This window comes from Phyllobates terribilis, unplaced genomic scaffold (genome assembly GCF_046119375.1).
Source record: "Phyllobates terribilis strain yellow unplaced genomic scaffold, ASM4611937v1 Scaffold_12__6_contigs__length_324123572, whole genome shotgun sequence".
In the NCBI taxonomy this organism is placed as follows: domain Eukaryota; kingdom Metazoa; phylum Chordata; class Amphibia; order Anura; family Dendrobatidae; genus Phyllobates; species Phyllobates terribilis.
In genome coordinates, this window is record NW_027362772.1 from 131,782,249 (window position 1) to 131,801,967 (window position 19,719).

A 19,719-nucleotide genomic window follows, 5' to 3' on the forward strand; every position below is an offset into this window, starting at 1 on the left:
GTTTCTAGCCTGGGAGGGGGCCAATATTCATGGCACCCTTCCTGGGCTATTAATATCAGCCCCCAACTGTCTGCCTTGCCTTTGCTAGCTATGAAAATAGGGGGGACCCCATGTCATTTTTTTGGGGGGTCCCCCATTTTAATAGCTAGTAAAGGCTAGGTATTCAGCTGGGGGCTGATATTAGTAGCCTGGGAAGCTCCATGGGTATTACCCCCTTCCCAGGCTTCAAACATCTGCCCCAGCCGTCTGCTTAACCTCCGCTAGAGACTAAAATTAAGGGGAACCCCACGCCAATGTTTTTTTTAATAAATCCTTTATTTTAACACTAAATGACAAGTACAGTAATCAACACTGTCACTGTACTTCTTATATATGTGACTGACATGTTTCTATCTATCTAATCTATGTGTGATGCTCTATTCTTTCTGTTCTAAATTGTCGGGTACCGATGCTGAATTGCTGGCCGGCTTTTTTAAAGAAAGTGTCTTCTGAGCAGTTTGTCAGCTTTTGGACACCTTTGAAGGTGTTTTTTATGTGATTTTAGTTGCCTGCCATTGGTTTTAACGGTGTTCGACAGTGTTCTACGGTGTTCAACGAACAGTTCCACGAACATCTCGGTGTTCAACTAACCGAACCCGAATACTATGGGGGTGGCTCAACAGTAGTGTGCATGTCTGCGTACCGTGTGTGCACATGTCTGCATACCATGTGTGTGTGCATGTCTGCGTACCGTGTGTGTGTGCGCATGTTTGCATATGTGAAGGATGAGGGGCCAGCCTGGTCGCTGTGTTGTATACCTATATTTCTCCGCCATATCTGTGCATCAGAAATGTGTTAAAGGGGCACACTGAGACTCTTTCACCCGGGGCCCACGAAAACCTGGAGCCGGCCCTGCCACTGGAATTCAAGTCCCCTTCCTTTTCAAAGAGGCAATTTGAATATTTAATTTTCCAGAGGATCATTGTTCGGCCTATAGGCCTCCTTACCTTGGCATGTCAGGCTAGTCACTCTCCACAAGGAAAAATGTTACACCTTAAATTCTAATGTAATCTGTAATCCAAAATTATGTAACGTACAGAGTGTTGTTCCTGTAGAATACGTACATGTATGTTATGTGGTGCTGTTTGCGTTTCCTACTCAAGTCTCCCTGATCCACCATCTTTGTACTCCTATAAAGCCCGTAGGCAGGACTTCATATTATGTTCATAATACAAAGCAATACATAAGTAGTGAAGTGTTTTATTGCAAGCTCAAGTATCACAGTGTGGCTAAAAAATTATATATATATACAGTATATATATATATATATATATATATATATATATATAGTTATTTATTTATATATATAGTTAATATAAAAGGAAGGCAGAACGCCAATTTACTTTTTTTTTTTTAAAAAGTGAACTTTATTAAGCCCAGATGGCAACTTTTTCCATGTTTACGTGTTCGCTGGTTCTGATGCTTTACACGGAGGAGAACTCTTACCTGTGCATTGCAGCCGTTGTTATTTTCAAACTTGGTTTCTATTCGGATTTGAAATTTTGGAAGAAAAGAGCACTATGGAAACAAAACACCAAACACTTGTCTTACTTACTGTATCAATAATTCTCCTGCGAACTGCATTCCCATCCTGTTCAAGTAGTAAAAATATAGCACAACTAAACATTCCTGGAGTTCTAATAAAATACTCTAAACATTGAAGTACAAAGGGCTGGATATTTGTATACAGCCTGGTCTGTATGCAGAACATCTTAGTGTGCACTCAGTAGGACAATCGTGTGTCACGCTGAGCGTCCCAATGCTACATTTACAGGGGACATTGTGTTTTATAGAATCATAAAGTGTGCTCTATAAATAACGCACAGCGTCATTGCTCAAGAGAAACACATACAATTATATTAGATCAGATACTGGATAAATGGCAGGATATTGCAGTATATGTGAAGAGTGGCCTCTCCTGTAAAATGACCACTATTGATCTTGGTGGTGAATGTGGTTGATTCTGCTATTGAGAAGAACTTCTTGCTTAGCCAACCTATATTATTTAGAATGAGCTGAAACAGAGAAAGGTGCGGGCATACCATATACTGTATACAGCAGAGGGGCCTGGTAGATGAGAGGACCCCTCACCACCTTTAATTGTCCTAATCATTTAATTTTAAAGGGAATCTGCCGGCAGGTTTTTGCTATTTAATCTGAAAGCAGCACAATGTAGGAGCTGAGAGCCTGATTCCAGGGATGTGTCACTTATTAGATGTGTTTTGTAGTTTCAATACATTCAATGTTTTATCAGAAGGAGATTATCACTACAGGATAGAGATGAGCGGTGTTCGACTAGAACTGTTCGCCAATCTCAAATTCGAGCTGTTTTGGGTGGTGTTCGAGTTGTTCGACGAACCCGAACGATTTGCAAAAAATTCGGCTGTTCGAGGTTATGTTCGATAACTGTTCGTGCACCAAAAGCGTGTCCTGCATGTCTGGCGCTATTTAGAGCACCAATCATGCAGGGATTGTCTGCCACTCACTGTAATGCCACAGCCATGGTGGTTGTGGCATTACAGTGATTGCCCAAATCGATGGGAACAGTGCCAACAGTGAAACATGAAAAGCCGGCAATTCAGCAGCGGCATGCACCGGTACCCGACAATTTAAAACCGAAAGAATAGAGCTTCACACATAGATTAGATAGATAGAAACATGTCAGTCACACATATAAGAAGTACAGTGACAGTGTTGCTTACTGTACTTGTCATTTAGTGTAAAGGATTTATCAAAAAAAATAATAGTGTTTTCATGCACCGTCTCTTTAAAAAAGCCGGCCGGCAATTCAGCAGCGGTACCCGACAATTTATAACAGACAGAATAGAGCTTCACACATAGATTAGATAGATAGAAACATGTCAGTCACATATATATGAAGTACTGTGACAGTGTTGCTTACTGTACTTGTCATTTACTGCAAAGGATTTATTAAAAAAAATAATAGTGTTTTCATGCACCGTCTCTTTAAAAAAGCCGGCCGGCAATTCAGCATCTATACCCGACAATTTATAACAGAAAGAATAGAGAATCACACATAGATTAGGTAGATAGAAACATGTCAGTCACATATATATGAAGTACAGTGACAGTGTTGCTTACTGTACTTGTCATTTACTGCAAAGGATTTATTTAAAAAAATAATAGTGTTTTCATGCACTGTCTCTTTAAAAAAGCCGGCCGGCAATTCAGCATCTGTACCCGACAATTTATAACAGACAGAATAGAGCTTCACACATAGATTAGATAGATAGAAACATGTCAGTCACATATATAATAAGTACAGTGACAGTGTTGGTTACTGTACTTGTCATTTAGTATTAAAATAAAGGATTTATTATTAAAAAAAATTGGCGTGGGGTTCCCCGTAATTTTAGTCTCTAGCGGAGGTTAAGCAGACAGCTGGGGCAGATGTTTGAAGCCTGGGAAGGGGGTAATACCCACGGAGCTTCCCAGGCTACTAATATCAGCCCCCAGCTGAATACCTAGCCTTTACTAGCTATTAAAATGGAGGACCCCCCCAAAAAAATGACGTGGGGTCCCCCTAATTTAATAGCTAGCAAAAGCTAGGCAGACAGCTGGGGGCTGATATTAATAGCCCAGGAAGGGAGCCATGAATATTGGCCCCCTCCCAGGCTAGAAACACCAGCCGTCAGCCGCCCCAGAAATGGCGCATCCATAGGATGCGCCAATTCTGGCACTTAGCCTCGCTCTTCCACGCTGCCCTGGTGCGGTGGCAGGGGGTAATAGGGTTGGGGTTGATGTCAGCTTATAATGCCAGCTGACATCAAGCCCAGGTTAGTAATGGAGAGGCGTCTATAAGACACCCCCATTACTAACCCCATAGTCAAAGTTAAAAGAAAACACAAACACCCAGAATAAAGTCCTTTAATTGAAATAAACACACAATTCTTTATTGTTCTAAATTAAACCATACTTACCGTCACGCCCATTCCAGCTGAAGCCAACGATCTCCTGCAATAAAAGAAAAATAATAAAGCAACCTCATCCTTACCTTTCCATGGTTCCCACGACAGCTTCAGCTCTGCTACATCGAGATGACAGGCTGGACCGCAGCAGAAAGCTGGTGGTCATGTCTAATATTGGCGTGACCCCATGAATTTCGGGCTTAGGGCCAGCTGATAATGCCAAGCTGACCTTAACCCCTTTATTACCCAGTGAGCCACCGCATCAGGGCCCTGGATGAGTTGGGTACAGCGCCAGAAGATGGCGCTTCTATGAACGCGCCATTTTCCGGGGCGGCTGCGGACTGCAATTTGCAGCGGGTGGGGCCCAGAAAGCTTGGGCCTCCCTGCGCTGCGGATTCCAGCTCCCAGCTGCCTAGTTGTACCTGGCTGGGCACAAAAATAGGGCGAAGCCCCACGCATTTTTTTTTTAAATTATTTCATGAAATTCATGGAATAATTAAGAAAAAAAGGGCTTCCCTATATTGTTGTGTCCAACCAGGTACAAATAGGCAGCTGGTGGTTGGGGGCAGTCCGTCCCTGCCTGCTGTACCTGGCTGGACACAAATATAGTGCGAAGCCCCACGTCAATTTTTTTTTAATTATTTCATGAAATAATTTTTTTAAAAAAGGGCTTCCCTATATTGTTGTGTCTGGCCAGGTACAAATAGGCAGCTGGTGGTTGGGGGCAGCCGTTCCTGCCTGCTGTACCTGACTGGACACAAATATAGGGCGAAGCCCCACGTCAATTTTTTTTAAATTATTTCAGGAAATTCATGAAATAATGAAAAAAAAATTGATGTGGGGCTTCGCCCTATATTTGTGTCCAGTCAGGTACAGCAGGCAGGAACGGGCTGCTCCCAACCACCAGCTGCCTATTTGTACCTAGCCGGACACAACAATATAGGGAAGCCCTTTTTTTCTTAATTATTCCATGAATTTCATGAATTTAAAAAAAAAATACGTGGAGCTTCGCCCTATTTTTGTGTCCAGCCAGGTACAATTAGGCAGCTGGGGGCTGGAATCTGCAGCGCAGGGAGGCCCAAGCTTTCTGGGCCCCACCCGCTGCAAATTGCAGTCCGCAGCTGCCCCGGAAAATGGCGCGTTCATAGAAGCGCCATCTTCTGGCGCTGTACCCAACTCATCCAGGGCCCTGGTGCGGTGGCTCACTGGGTAATAAAGGGGTTAAGGCCAGCTTGGCATTATCAGCTGGCCCTAAGCCCGAAATTCATGGGGTCACGCCAATATTAGACATGACCACCATGAATTTCTAGTAAAGTATTTAAAAAAAACACAAACACCCAGAAAAAAGTCCTTTAATTGAAATAAACACACAATTCTTTATTGTTCTAAATTAAACCATACTTACCGCCACGCCCATTCCAGCTGAAGCCAATGATCTCCTGCAATAAAAGTAAAATAATAAAGCAACATCATCCTTACCTTTCCATGGCTCCCACGACAGCTTCAGCTCTGCTACATCGAGATGACAGGCTGGACCGCAGCAGAACGCTGCCATCCAGCCTGTCATCCCGCAGACACTGAGAAGCGCAGGCTTGCTTGCGCTACTCAGTGTCTGACTGTGACGGCATCCAGATGAGCCGAGGTCATGTCCAATGAACTCGGCTCACCTCATGCACGTCACTGACAGCGTGGGAAAATTCTCACGCTGAAGCGCTGAGTGCAGGAGAATTTTCCCACGCTGTCAGTGACGTACATGAGGTGAGCAGAGTTCATTGTCGGCTCATCTGGATGCCGTCACAGTCAGACACTGAGGAGCGCAAGCATGCCTGCGCTTCTCAGTGTCTGCGGGATGACAGGCTGGATGGCAGCGTTCTGCTGCGGTCCAGCCTGTCATCTTGATGTAGCAGAGCTGAAGCTGTCGTGGGAACCATGGAAAGGTAAGGATGAGGTTGCTTTATTATTTTTCTTTTATTGCAGGAGATCGTTGGCTTCAGCTGGAATGGGCGTGATGGTAAGTATGGTTTAATTTAGAACAATAAAGAATTGTGTCTTTATTTCAATTAAAGGACTTTATTCTGGGTGTTTGTGTTTTTTTTTTAACTTTGACTATGTGGTTAGTAATGGGGGTGTCTTATAGACGCCTCTCCATTACTAACCTGGGCTTGATGTCAGCTGGCATTATAAGCTGACATCAACCCCAACCCTATTACCCCCTGCCACCGCACCAGGGCAGCGTGGAAGAGCGAGGCTAAGTGCCAGAATTGGCGCATCCTATGGATGCGCCATTTCTGGGGCGGCTGACGGCTGGTGTTTCTAGCCTGGGAGGGGGCCAATATTCATGGCTCCCTTCCTGGGCTATTAATATCAGCCCCCAGCTGTCTGCCTAGCCTTTGCTAGCTATTAAATTAGGGGGGACCCCACGTCATTTTTTTGAGGGGGGTCCTCCATTTTAATAGCTAGTAAAGGCTAGGTATTCAGCTGGGGGCTGATATTAGTAGCCTGGGAAGCTCCGTGGGTATTACCCCCTTCCCAGGCTTCAAACATCTGCCCCAGCTGTCTGCTTAACCTCCGCTAGAGACTAAAATTACGGGGAACCCCACGCCAATTTTTTTTAATAATAAATCCTTTATTTTAATACTAAATGACAAGTACAGTAACCAACACTGTCACTGTACTTATTATATATGTGACTGACATGTTTCTATCTATCTAATCTATGTGTGAAGCTCTATTCTGTCTGTTATAAATTGTCGGGTACAGATGCTGAATTGCCGGCCGGCTTTTTTAAAGAGACGGTGCATGAAAACACTATTATTTTTTTTAATAAATCCTTTGCAGTAAATGACAAGTACAGTAAGCAACACTGTCACAGTACTTCATATATATGTGACTGACATGTTTCTATCTATCTAATCTATGTGTGAAGCTCTATTCTGTCTGTTATAAATTGTCGGGTACAGATGCTGAATTGCCGGCCGGCTTTTTTAAAGAGACGGTGCACGAAAACACTATTATATTTTTTAATAAATCCTTTACACTAAATGACAAGTACAGTAAGCAACACTGTCACTGTACTTCGTATATATGTGGCTGGCATGTTTCTATCTATCTAATCTATGTGTGATTCTCTATTCCTTCTATTCTAAATTGTCGGGTACAGATGCTGAATTGCCAGCCGGCTTTTTTAAAGAGACGGTGCATGAAAACACTATTATTTTTTTTAATAAATCCTTTGCAGTAAATGACAAGTACAGTAAGCAACATTGTCACTGTACTTCATATATATGTGACTGACATGTTTCTATCTATCTAATCTATGTGTGATTCTCTATTCCTTCTATTCTAAATTGTCGGGTACCGCTGCTGAATTGCCGGCCGGCTTTTTTAAAGAGACGGTGCACGAAAACAATATTATATTTTTTAATAAATCCTTTACACTAAATGACAAGTACAGTAAGCAACACTGTCACTGTACTTCATAGATATGTGACTGACATGTTTCTATCTATCTAATCTATGTGTGATGCTCTATTCCTTCATGTCTAAATTGTCGGGTACCGGTGTATGCCGCTGCTGAATTGCCGGCCGGCTTTTTTAAAGAAAGCGTCTTCTGAGCAGTTTGTCAGCTTTTGGACACCTTTGAAGGTGTTTTCTATGTGTTCCTATGTGTTTTTGTTTGCCTGCCATTGGTTTTAACGGTGTTCGACGGTGTTCTAAGGTGTTCGACGAACAGTTCGACGAACAGTTCCTCGAACATCCCGGTGTTCGACGAACCGAACCGAACCCGAACACTACGGGGGTGGCTCAACACTACTACAGGACTATGTCTCACGTGGAGAGCAGTCAGGCTAATCTGTGTAACCACGCGCCCACCATTGGAGTGGGTGGGGTTATAACAGCCCAGAAGTATATCTACATCAGAAACAACAGGTATTCTATCAAAACTACACCAAGCAGTCCAGTAAGTGACACATCCCTGGAATCATGCTTTCTTGCACTATGTTATTCTGCTCTCAGATTATATATCAAATACCTGCTGACAGACACCCTTTAATTATTTAACAGCTGCAGTTTGTCCGGCTAGAATGAGCTCATTAGTACAAATTTCTAGAGCTCTCATTAGGTCATCAATTATCGTAAGGCCAGAAACCCCTTTAACATCGTGAACTGTGAAAGTCCTAGCACTTGGGTGCCCAGCAAAGCAAGATGTCATCCTACCCAGCATTGAAGCTGAGTTGGGCAAGATGTCATTGAAAGCTGAGTGGTTGTGCCAACAATGCCGAGACCATGACTAGTACCCATTGCAGCACCTCCCACTTGACTAGAAGCAGCATACAGCTGATCTCCATGTCATTCTGCATCACATTCAGGCTGATCATTTTACAAGGGGTGTGTTAAGCATTGTATTAACACTCAGCATACTGCTCCTGGTTTAGACATATAAATCACACTAACAAGCTCTCTTTAATAAGACTTTTGGAAAGAAGCCTTCAAATCAAGATGTAGATGGCTTGTTTATACATCCACAATGATCACTATCTTGCCTTGTGTACATTTACCTCTTGTAAGGTTTTTAAACTTCTGTGTGTTACTGTAAACTAACTTTTTAAAGCATCTTGTATTTCAGGTTTACTAGTCGTAGGAGACTGAAAATATTCTAGGCTGAAAGGTCCATCTGTTTGAAGTATATTTGCCATCCGTTCCGTAATGCCCAGAATACTCCGATAGATATGTAAGATCTACAAGACTCCCAGAAGATCTGACAAATCTCCAAGTTGTCCCATATACTCACCTCCTCCTGTTCATGTGCTTCCTCTTCCCGGGTGACTTGGAGAGGGGGAAAGTGAAGGAACGGGGAGAGGAGTGTACATGAATATATGGCTACTGAATCTGAAGACAAGTGTGAGGTCTTTTAAATAGGGGGGGGCGGTTTATATGGGGTTGGTAAATAATGGGGGATGGGATCTAGTTAGGACACCTGTTTGCAAACAAGACACCATAAGAGGTTTCTGGGACTTTGTACAGAGGGGGTTCTGATCTGGGCCCTTTTTCAAGGTCTCAACTGAGGTATGTTAGAAGAGTTAGGAAGAGCTTGGGTTTGTCTAAAGTGCTGGGGTGAGTATACAGGGAGGGTAAAGTCTGTGCTTCAGTATGACTTATGTACATAGGGGGATGTGTCTGCGATCTGGTGTCTATATACAGAGGGGAATGTATGGTGTTGGTATAAACTAGGAGTCTGGCCTGGAGTCCGTATAAAAGGCAGGAGATGCTACAAACTGAGGGTTTGGCTTAGGTATAGGAAGTTCTTGTTTGGTATCAGCATAAAGGATTGGAGTCTGTCTAAAGGGCCAGGGTTTGTGTGGCGCCCCTGAGGGTTCAGTCGCCACAGAGGTACTGCATCTCACCCAGAGGTGTGATATCTCACTCTCAGGTAAGGAAGGAGTACAGCTCAGGACCCTAACATCTGCATTCACTACACCACATTTCAGAGGGCAGGGCGAGATTGCTTCTATGGGAGAGCACAGTCCCTGATCCCTGGCTGGAGTGGGGGGAACCACAGTAAAGAGGAACCATGTAGTGGGTGTGGGTGTAGGACATAGATCAGGGGAGCACTTAAAAGGAAGCTGTATAAAAGAGGGAACCATCTTAGATCAGGAGTTCAGTCAGAGGAGGAGAAGTGACAGGAGCAGAGGCTCTGTACGAGCTCTGCTCCAGAGGCGGGCCTGGACAGTGAGGCCCAAGTCTGAGAGGAGAAGGAGAGAAGAGAGGAGAGGGAGCAGGAAGGCTCCAGGAACGGAAGAAGGGACCCTAGGGGTACGGGCCGTGCAGAAGGCCACCCGTACGCCCGCATCTACCGTGAGGTGGAGGGGTCAGGCTGCATACAGGGTACCGGATCCCTCAACTAGCAAAAGATTGCACATCTTAACTAGAAACCGGAGGCTGCAGTATTTCAAGACCTGTAGCCAACATTCCATACAAGTCACCAGGAAGGTAACTACATAGGACCCAGGGGATGGAACGGACGTCGCCCGCCAAGGCCCGCAGATACTGGACTGGAACACTTGGTATGAGGTTCAGGGAGACAGCCAGAGAGGAGACACAGAAGGGGGTCCTGCTAAGTACTCCAGAGATATCTGAGGGTGGACTGAACCCCTCACTGAGTAAACGCAGCACGACGTGGGCAGTTACACTGAGCTCTGTAACTTGGACTGCAATAATCGTGAGTAAAGACCCTGGGACTGCACCACCTTGTCTCTGTGTTTCTTGCAGCACCAACACTCCCTGCACTATAATGCCCAGCACAACCTACAACATCCACACTCTGCCCTGAAGCTAACTCTTCCTGTGGGGAGTCATAACATCCTTGCTGCAATACCACCAGCTTCAGAGGACTGTTCCGCAGCGGCGGCTTCCCCCTTTTTCCGCTTTCCACAGGTGGCGTAGTCGGACTCTTTAATAACACCTAAACATATAAAATTTCCTTGGATTGACCCCCCTGGGTCACGGACCGGGTCACCGCCACTGTGACTACAACCCCCAGCATCTACCGGCCCGGCACCGGGTACCCCACGGCCCAGGGGGCGCGTCATTTGCATGAAGAGAAGTTTTGATCTGCAGCTTTCATACAAGTGTGGGGCTGGAATTGGATCTGTAAGCAGGGGGATTCTGATTTGGTGCCTATATAAAGGGTTTAGTGGCAAAAATGGAAGCCGGTACATTTAGGCGGGCTGCACTACGGGAATGAAGAGCCTTGGGATTCCAAAGTGGTTTTTATTAATACCAACACGTTTCTGTGCCGGACAGGCACCTTTCTCAAAGTATAAAATGTCTGGTTTTCTATAAAGGACTGGGGTCTGTATAGAAAAGGTTTGGCATATGTAAGAAAGTGTTACTTTCCTTTTAAGATTTCTGTAAATGGTGACCTCATAATTACTGGTGCTTTCTTCTTCGGGTGTGTCTTTGAGGCATATCATTATTGAGCACCATGCAATATGGAAACTGATACCCTGGTCCCAAAAAGGGGGAAGGAAACCTTTCTCTTACATGCCCGGGTGATTCCAAGCAAAAGAGAAATTGGGTACCAGGTATAACTGTTGTTATCGGGACTCCTGTGTTATTGAGGCCCCAGGCCTTGGTTTTAGACTACTTTGCTCTCCATTGAAGATAGTTGGCGCAAGTTTAAGACATTTGTCTAGATATTATCTTGTTATCCATCGTGATATCCTACTGTTGATTACAGGAAATTCAGCCTCTTTCAACCTCATTTATTGCAACTGGTCTGTATCCATTTTGGGGCATACCAAAGGAATTTATATGTCCCATTTTTTATTAAAAAGGTATATAGTGGGGATAGAGCCTTCACAAAAGGGCAGATGCAGAATAAAGAAAAAATATATCCTTTTTGTTCCAACTCCTTTTATATCTCTTATCAAAAGTTAAGTATGCTACAGTGTCAACGTTGCTTACAGAAATGTATCATCAGAAAATTACCTACTGTTTAATTTTTTTTTATCTTAAATGCATTTTTTTTTATTTTTGGAATGTTTTTTTTTCCCATAACACATTCCATAATTAAAAAAAAATCTAAAATTTTGCAATTTCCACAGAGCCTTATATTAGGCTCATACTCGATGTTCTGCTTAGGTCATCTTATTATTATCACAGACAGGATAGTGATGGCTGAGTGCACCTTTTTAAACAATAAATGTCAAAAGTTCACACCATTTAGCATAAGTGATAATCACAATTCACCTCCTCCCCCTCCCTGCACAATGACCTCTGCACAGCTCACAGAGCATGCCTAAAAAACTCCAGTATAGAAGTCAATGAGTCAGCTCCTGTCTAATGCTGCCCATGGTCCATGTCGCAGCAATAAAGCATATCTCTAAATGCTGTTAACCACGGCTCAGACAAAATGTCTAAAAATGTCTACCTCTATAATCATGTACAGAACGTAAAGTAGAAAACTACAATCTATAAATAAAAATAGAACAAAGAATATGTATCACCATCTGGTTTAAAATATTAAAACTAATATAGATGATACATTCCATTTAAAAGTATGAAGCCTTGATAACATTGAAAAGTCGAAGGCAAAACAAATAGGAAATAGGATCGTGGAACTTACCGTGTATTCTGTTTGCCAGTCGACAGGAACAAAGAGGAAAAAAACACAGAAGAAATGAATCAGAAACATGTAGTAGTATATTGCTAATATAAAAACTTCCACTTCTGCTTTTTCATTTAATTATATTCACTTTTTCATGCAAATTACATAGTTTAGTGAAAAGTGACCCAGAAGCTTTAAATCTTAGTGCAATACTGATTATGAACCACCAGCTCTTAGACCAGTTTCACACATCATGAAACATGGACCACGCTTGGACCCGAGGACCCAGCCCAACCATTGGATCTCCTGACTTGAGATAACTGCTTCATTTATGCCTATGACGCAGCTAGCTCAGGTCAGAAGAACCAACGGTTGGGCAGCGTCTTCCGATTTGAGCATGGTGTTTGTTTCATGGGTGTTCAAATCCAGCTCTACTCAAGTAGACCTGACAGTCAGAAACATTTAGGTTGTGCCTCAGTAACTAGAAAAAGTATTCACTGAGTATTTTACTCAGTATTTTACTGAGCTACACTTGGATTCCAGTGGTATAAAAACCAGTATAACTGCTTTTAATGGTAATATAAACACACTAAATACTGTAGGTCTGCATTATTGTACCTGTGGAAATCATAGGCAGTATACATTTCTACCTATACCCTTATTCACTTTGTCTTGTTTTTGTGTTTTCCTTTTACCACGTAGGAAGTACTCAAAATATGTTTTCTTCCTGTAACACCCCACCTTAAAAAAACATAGGGTACACTTCCCCGGCAAATTACTGTGACGAGAATTCCTAGGAATGCTCATTTTCCAATATTCAGACAGTGTAAATAGGCTACCAATCACCCAATGAACAAACAAAACGCTCGTTCGTCAAGTGAAATGATCTTCAAACTTGTTTATGATATTTAGGATATGTGCTGCCGAGAACACTAAAAGTCGATAGGCACAGAACGGTCTATTAGGGTATGTGCACATGATGCAGAAATGAAGCATAAAATTTCTGCATCATTTCTGCATCTCCCTGGCAGAAAAAACGCATGCAGATTGTGCATGCGTTTTTCCTGCCAAATACATGCGGATTTGAAGCGTCATTCACATGCGTTTCCGCATGTGGATTGACAAGCGCATTCCAGGCGATTTTAGCATCACCTGGAAAGTGCTTGACAACTAGGTCACACTATATAAATCCATGCAGCCGACATGGATTTATATAGTGTGACCCGAGAGAGTGTATATACTTACCTCCGATGGCCCGCGCTGTCCTGCTCAATCCATTCTCCCTCGCCGGCAACTTTGAATTGAAAGACCTGCCGACGTCACATGACTCTGACGTCAGCGCAGGTCCTACAACTCACTGCAATTTCCCGGGAACCAAGAAGGAGTAGTGCGCGGGCCGACAGAAGGTAAGTATACATTTATTTTTTATTTTATTCTTTTTTTACAGCTTTTTTAATGGTACCTGGGTGTGGAGGAGACTCTCCTCTCCTCCACACCCGGGTATCATCCGCACATTAGAACGCGCCAATTATGCAAGTACAGATGCAGTCTTGCGGAAATGGCGCGTTCTAATGCAAGTCAATGGCGGCGAAAACGCCGCGTTTCCGCAAAATTAATTGACATGCTGCGGATTTTTGAGCGCAGCGTTTACGCTGCTGAAAAATCCGCATCATGGGCACAGCACGTGCGGATTTCAATTGGGGAACATTGCTGCCCTTCTACCATGCGTTTTTAATGCGTTTCCATGGCATTTCCGCAACTGCAAAAACGCCGTGGAAACGCATTAAATACGCATCGGGTGAACTCAGCCTTACCGATAGTTCTTTGCACATGGGAAGAGTATTCGGCCTGTCGAAACAGGCTAGTAGTAGGCTTACATGTAGCCGATCGAAGGTCATTTAATGCTGCAAGCTGGCAGATCTACATGCGCCTTTATTGAGATGGTGTTTTAGAAGAACGGTTAAAACTTTACAAGCCGTATGTTAGGACCTGCGTGACTGAACATTGAAGCAATCGTTCCAGAGGTATTTGTAATTAATGTGTTTGTTCAAAAATCATATAATTAGGAACAAAAGGAAACCAAAACTGATCAACTGTGTAACTGTAAAGCAACATTGTGATAGAAGATCCAATATTCAAAATAATCTAAATTATAATTTTATTACCATAATATCTCAAAATGTATAGATATTGCTATATTCATAAAGTGAATCTCCACTTAAGTTATACACTTTCTCACTGGTCATCTGGTTACTCGCAGTCTTTAATGGGCTAAATATATTATTGTTGCTTCTCCAGTTTTCTGGAATAATATCCTCGTTGTTAGTGGTTTTAGTATTTGCTACACGTTTTTTGGCAATTATTAAGTTGGTCTTTTTTTATTTATTTTTTGTTGTTTTTCCTTGACAACTTTGCTTATCCAGATGATTTAGATAGATACTGCGACTTTAACCAAATATCATATTTTTTTGGCGCACCTGGAGGAATTTTTCAATTTGACACAGATTTGCAACTTTTTAAATAAAAAAAGTTGCAATAACTGTCTAAAAGCAAAAAAACAAAAAGAATTTTTGATTTTGCGGCAAATTCATGAACTGTGTGCAATATTTTAAAGAATTTGGCACTAATATAAAGATCAGCAAATACAAGATTTAAAAAGAAATGTGACTTAAAAAAATTGCAATTGATGAATCAGGTCCTATGTCTTTATATAACTTCCCGCTGAACTTGTGCTTATTCACAAGAGTCAATGAGAACAGACTGAGCAATAAAATAATACATGGACAAAGTCGCAATTTAAATCTACAGTATGACCAAGCAAGAGGTAGATGACAGATGATTTCAGAATCCCTGTGTTAGAATACCGTAAATTTCTGTTACTAATCATAATTATGTCCTAATGCTAAATAGCCAAGATTTCAAGCGGTTCTCCAAGAATCTGATAAAATGTCCCGTCATTTAATTCAACAGCATCCCATCCTAGTCACGTATCAGGACGCGTTGCAGTCTGAAAAAACACAGTTGCAGACCTGTGTCTCAACCAACAGAGTAGCTGTATTGTAAGCACACATTCCTAAATGATCTGAGCAGGGCTTTGACATCAGTAGAAATAAATCTTCTCCTTGGCTGATTCAGCACAAAGGATTTTTTCTCCAGAATCAGTCCTCCATGCGTAGACAGCCACGGATAAAATGTATCTCTTCTCCTGTCACAGCACTTCTCCAGCAGCTGTGGTATGTGTGCTTATGATACAGCTCCTGTGTCAGTTGAGACACTCTGTCTTAGGAGCCGTGCTTCTTCAGACCACAACCCGTCCTGACATGTCGATAGGATGGACTGCAATATGAGTTAGGTCATTTTAATACTTTCTTGGAGAATCCATTTAAGAAAATAGGTAAGCTTTACAAATTCTGGTTACTCACAGGAGTGATTTAATTTTCTTTTAGACAGGTGATTAAAAATGTAAAATTAGTCACAATATCAAAATGTATAGGAATATCATTTCTCATCAGCCTATGTTAACAGGCTAGTGAATGAACACAAAACTACTTGTTATATAGTCAATTGCTCTCATTAAAGTGCATTGACTGACCAAAAACGGCATGTCTAATTGTACCATTATAGCTGGGTAGTATTTTTTAAAGAATTGAGCTCTTGAGAGTTTATATCCTCTTTGCCATAAGGTTGTTGGAGTTACAAAAGAAGATGATACGTACAAACAAAATTTTAATATCTATAGCGAATACTGTAAAATCAAATATGTAAATTCAATATGTATCTTTTTTTTCACTGTTTCTAATTAAATCTGGAAGACCATGTAGATGACATTTAGACATGATGCTATATCTGTATTAGAGCTTCCCAACAGTTACATGTCATTAAATGCACATGTGACTCCTACATATATATAAGAGGCTATTGGCCCATTAGACACGAGGGCTCAGGTATCACTACAACCTCTGAGTCCTTGAATGAATATTATGCCCTTGTCATATACTGTATATTTATGGCCACTAAGGATGACGCTTATTATGTCAAATAAAGTGCAAAGTATCAGCATAAGCATATACAATAATCAGGTGCACTCAGATTCATTTTTCTTTGCTGTTTGCATAACCTGAACACATAGTGACTGATGAGAACACGTTTGTTTCTCTATGGAGGAGTAAGGTTTAGTCTTCCTCCAGAGCATGCTTTATTGACCCTACCGTGTGATATCATCTATTTAATAAAAGTATATAGACTTAAAACACAGAAGGTTGTCTACCCAACATCACAAGATGAGGATACAGCACACATAACAGCATTATAAGGCACCAACCATGGAAGTATATACACAACTCATAAAGACACCTTATCTTTTCACATTCTCACGTCAGAGCATAAAGCAAACTGTGGTCTTTTCCTGCTATCGCCATTCTCTTTACTAAACGTTCTTCTACATATAGGGTTTATTTAAATGGATTTTTGAAGCTATAACAATGATCATTAAAGAGGTTGTCTGGTCCAAACCGATAAGTTTGCAGGCACTCTGTTTGACTGCAGACTTATGAACCCCCCCCAGCGCACGGACTGTGCGCTGCGGGGATTCGCCAGTTTCTGAGCCGGGACTGGAGGGTATGTATGAGTTGTACATACTCCCGGCCAATGGGCGCGGCCTCGCTGAATAGAAGTGTATGGATCGAGGCCATGCCGACTAAACGGGCCCTGGCTGGGAGTATGTATAATGCATACATACCCTCTGGTCCTGGCTCAGTAACCGGCAATAAGATCTTATGCTTTTGGATCACCGCTGAAATGAAGATTGCGGAGCCCACAGTGCTGGTGTAGTGCCATGTTCATTTTACAGCTTTTCCCTGCACAGCAGCAGTGCAGAGAACCACTCAGCATCCTGAATAGGGATGGCTGCTAATCCCTGTGAAACGTGGTACGGGACGGTAGCTGTGGGCGAGGCACTCATCTTCAGTGCCCTGGCACGTTACAATAAAGTGTGCGTCCTGGCTGGGTGTGTAAACTTTTGTTGTGAGGGCCTTACACCCGTTCAAGCCACAAGAAGCCCGTATTGCGGGCTTGCCAGGACCGGATATTTTACAGTTCAATGTTGGTAACCACTAACCACCATTCCAAAATAAACTCTTTACTGAACGGTAACTTGGTAATAGTTATATACAAGGGATAACGGGTACAAAGTCTTATGGACATTTCCTTTACAGTATGAAGCATTATTTCACACAGCATCCTTCCTCTGTACTTTACTCCGGGACTTTCAAGGCACACTGTTACTCCCTACTTCCCCACAACCCAGCTTTAATGCTAGAGTCCTGATTCTCAAGTCTCCTTTACTTGCTCAGCAGTTCCACATCCTATTTCTTCAACTACTGGTGCCCTGGATCTACCACTCAGGACCCTTCCATAGTCCAAGTCTCTCAGTCCTGCCAGGGCCCGTAACCTTCTGAGTTAGAAGCTTAAGTTCTTGTGTTTAGGTGTCCTCTCCTAGGACCCACCTCTGGAATGCCACTCTGTCTCGTCAGCCCCTTTTCCTCAGGATCATGCTATCCTTCCTTCTTCATTCTCCTCTCAATCAGGGTCACCCTTTAATTTCAGCACTGCTCACTTCACACTCCAAAACCCTATTTCCCTTAATAGCAGGAAGCAGTCACTTTTTTCCTAACCCTATCCCCTTCCACTGTGGGATAGTCCCAAACATTAGCTCCTAACTTACTGTGTCATCAACTATCTACATCCCTATATGGTAAATTACCTATTTTATAACACTATACCTTACACTATAAATTATATTACTATACATTATAATTCACATGACACAATATATACAGAAGACAAAAGACATTATTCACATTACAATACAACACATAAAGCGATTGGTGTCTTCAGGAGTAGGAATGCGACATCACAGTCCACCACCCTTACAGCTGCACAAGTAAATGTTAGGACAGTGCCTTCCCATGTTGCTCCGCTCCCCGCTGTCTTTGTCTCCTCCCAGGGCCTCGGCATGGCAGGCAGGTTTCCTGGGAGAATACTTAGGACTCACACACGCTCCCTGCTTCTTAAAGGGGCTGCACACACTTCTGAAAATGCCCCCAGCCAATGTCTGGGAGACATAGGGTATTTAAGGCACCTTCCCCAAATGGTAGGTGTCTAACAATGTTAGTATCAGTGAGTTTCCTGTAATCCAGTTGTACGGTCCCTGTACCTGTGCGCTCTGAATCGGATCCTGTCCATCCCATTTACCTGACCCTGTCCATCCTGTTTGCACCTGATCCTGTCCATCCTGTTGTATCTATACCCGATCCCATCATGCCTGTGCCTAGTTCTGTTCCTGATCCATCTGAAACAGCACCTGTGAACCTGAACCTGTGATCCCGTACCTGTGACCGTCCTGTTTTCCTGTCCCTGCCCTGCCTGAGCCTCATTCTGCATCTGTCTACTACCCATATCCCTCCTGCTATCCAGTTCTTGGCCGGTCCTGCTTCCCTGCCCCTTTGGGAGTTGGCTGCCACGGCTTTGGGATCCGTCCTGGAGTAGCACCTGGCGTCCACCAGGGCTCAAGTCTAACCACACCATCAGGGGATCTAGTGAAGAACCAGGTGTTTGCTTAGTTAAGCTCCACTAGACTCTCCCTGGACCGTGGCACAGTGGTTCCACAACCACGTGTGTAACCAATAACTCAAAAACTTATAAGGAGATGCATTGCTAAGCCAACACTGTGGTCCTTTCATTCTCAGGAATGGTGGGGTTTCAGTGATTGGACACCCACTGATCACAAAGTAATGGCATATACTAGCATTATACCGTTAATGGGTGCTCTGTGGGAATCCTACCACCAGGATGCACACAATAGGTAAACCCATCGGACACTATGGGCCCTTTAATGAAGTAACTGATACATCATCAAAATATTTGAGTTCATGGATTATGTCTAGTGTTGAGCGAGTATGTTCTGTTAACCCTTTCGCCGAGTACGCTCGGGCCGAGCTCCGAGTATTTATAGCTGCTCGGTGATATGGTTGAATCGCTCCCGTGTGCATGATTTGCAACTGTTTGACAGTTTTATTACATGGGAGGAATGTTTATTTCTTACACATGTAAGGGGGAAGACCGGGGTGTAAGTACTTTCAGAGCAAGGGATTCGGAACTGCCGGGGCCGTACCTCTTGTTGCAGGGGGAAGACAGACTGCAAGCAGAGGAGTCATGTGACAGGGAAGCAGGGGGTGTGTCGAGAGAGAGAGAGCGGGGAGGTCAGGTGACAGAGAGACTCCTGGTGCGACTAGAGGGAGGAAGAGACGAGTACATTTTGCGCGGGAAAGCGGAGCTGGATCCGGCTCAGCAGAGCAGCGTGAGAGGGTCCAGGCTCCTGGCTCCAGGACTGGGAGCAAGAGCCGAGTGCAGTGGACCAGAGAAGTCAGGCCGACTAGAGAAAAGGCGCAGGGTCGGTGGAGCCGGGCACGTGAGGTGCCGTGTTATGGACTAGGGGCTCAGCGGGTAAAACCGGAGACAGCCCGCTGCCGCCAGAAGACAGAGCATTGTTTTGGCGGGGACGCCTGAAAAATCAACACCGGCATCAGCTGGCAACTGCCTTGTGAGGAGCGAGAGTCAGATAAGTGAAAAAAACTGTTGATT

General features: G+C 43.3%; 1 protein-coding gene across 1 annotated transcript in view; it reads right to left on the reverse strand.

The window, feature by feature from the left end:
- Positions 1-19,719, reverse strand: part of LOC141172272 (cytoplasmic phosphatidylinositol transfer protein 1-like) — a 199,627-nt gene that overhangs the window by 36,192 nt on the left and 143,716 nt on the right. The window contains exons 4-5 of the mRNA XM_073656288.1: positions 12,097-12,104; positions 1,486-1,557 (exon numbers count right to left, since the gene is read on the reverse strand). Coding sequence (XP_073512389.1) covers positions 1,486-1,557; positions 12,097-12,104 — 80 coding nt within the window. The remainder of the gene's footprint in view (positions 1-1,485; positions 1,558-12,096; positions 12,105-19,719) is intronic.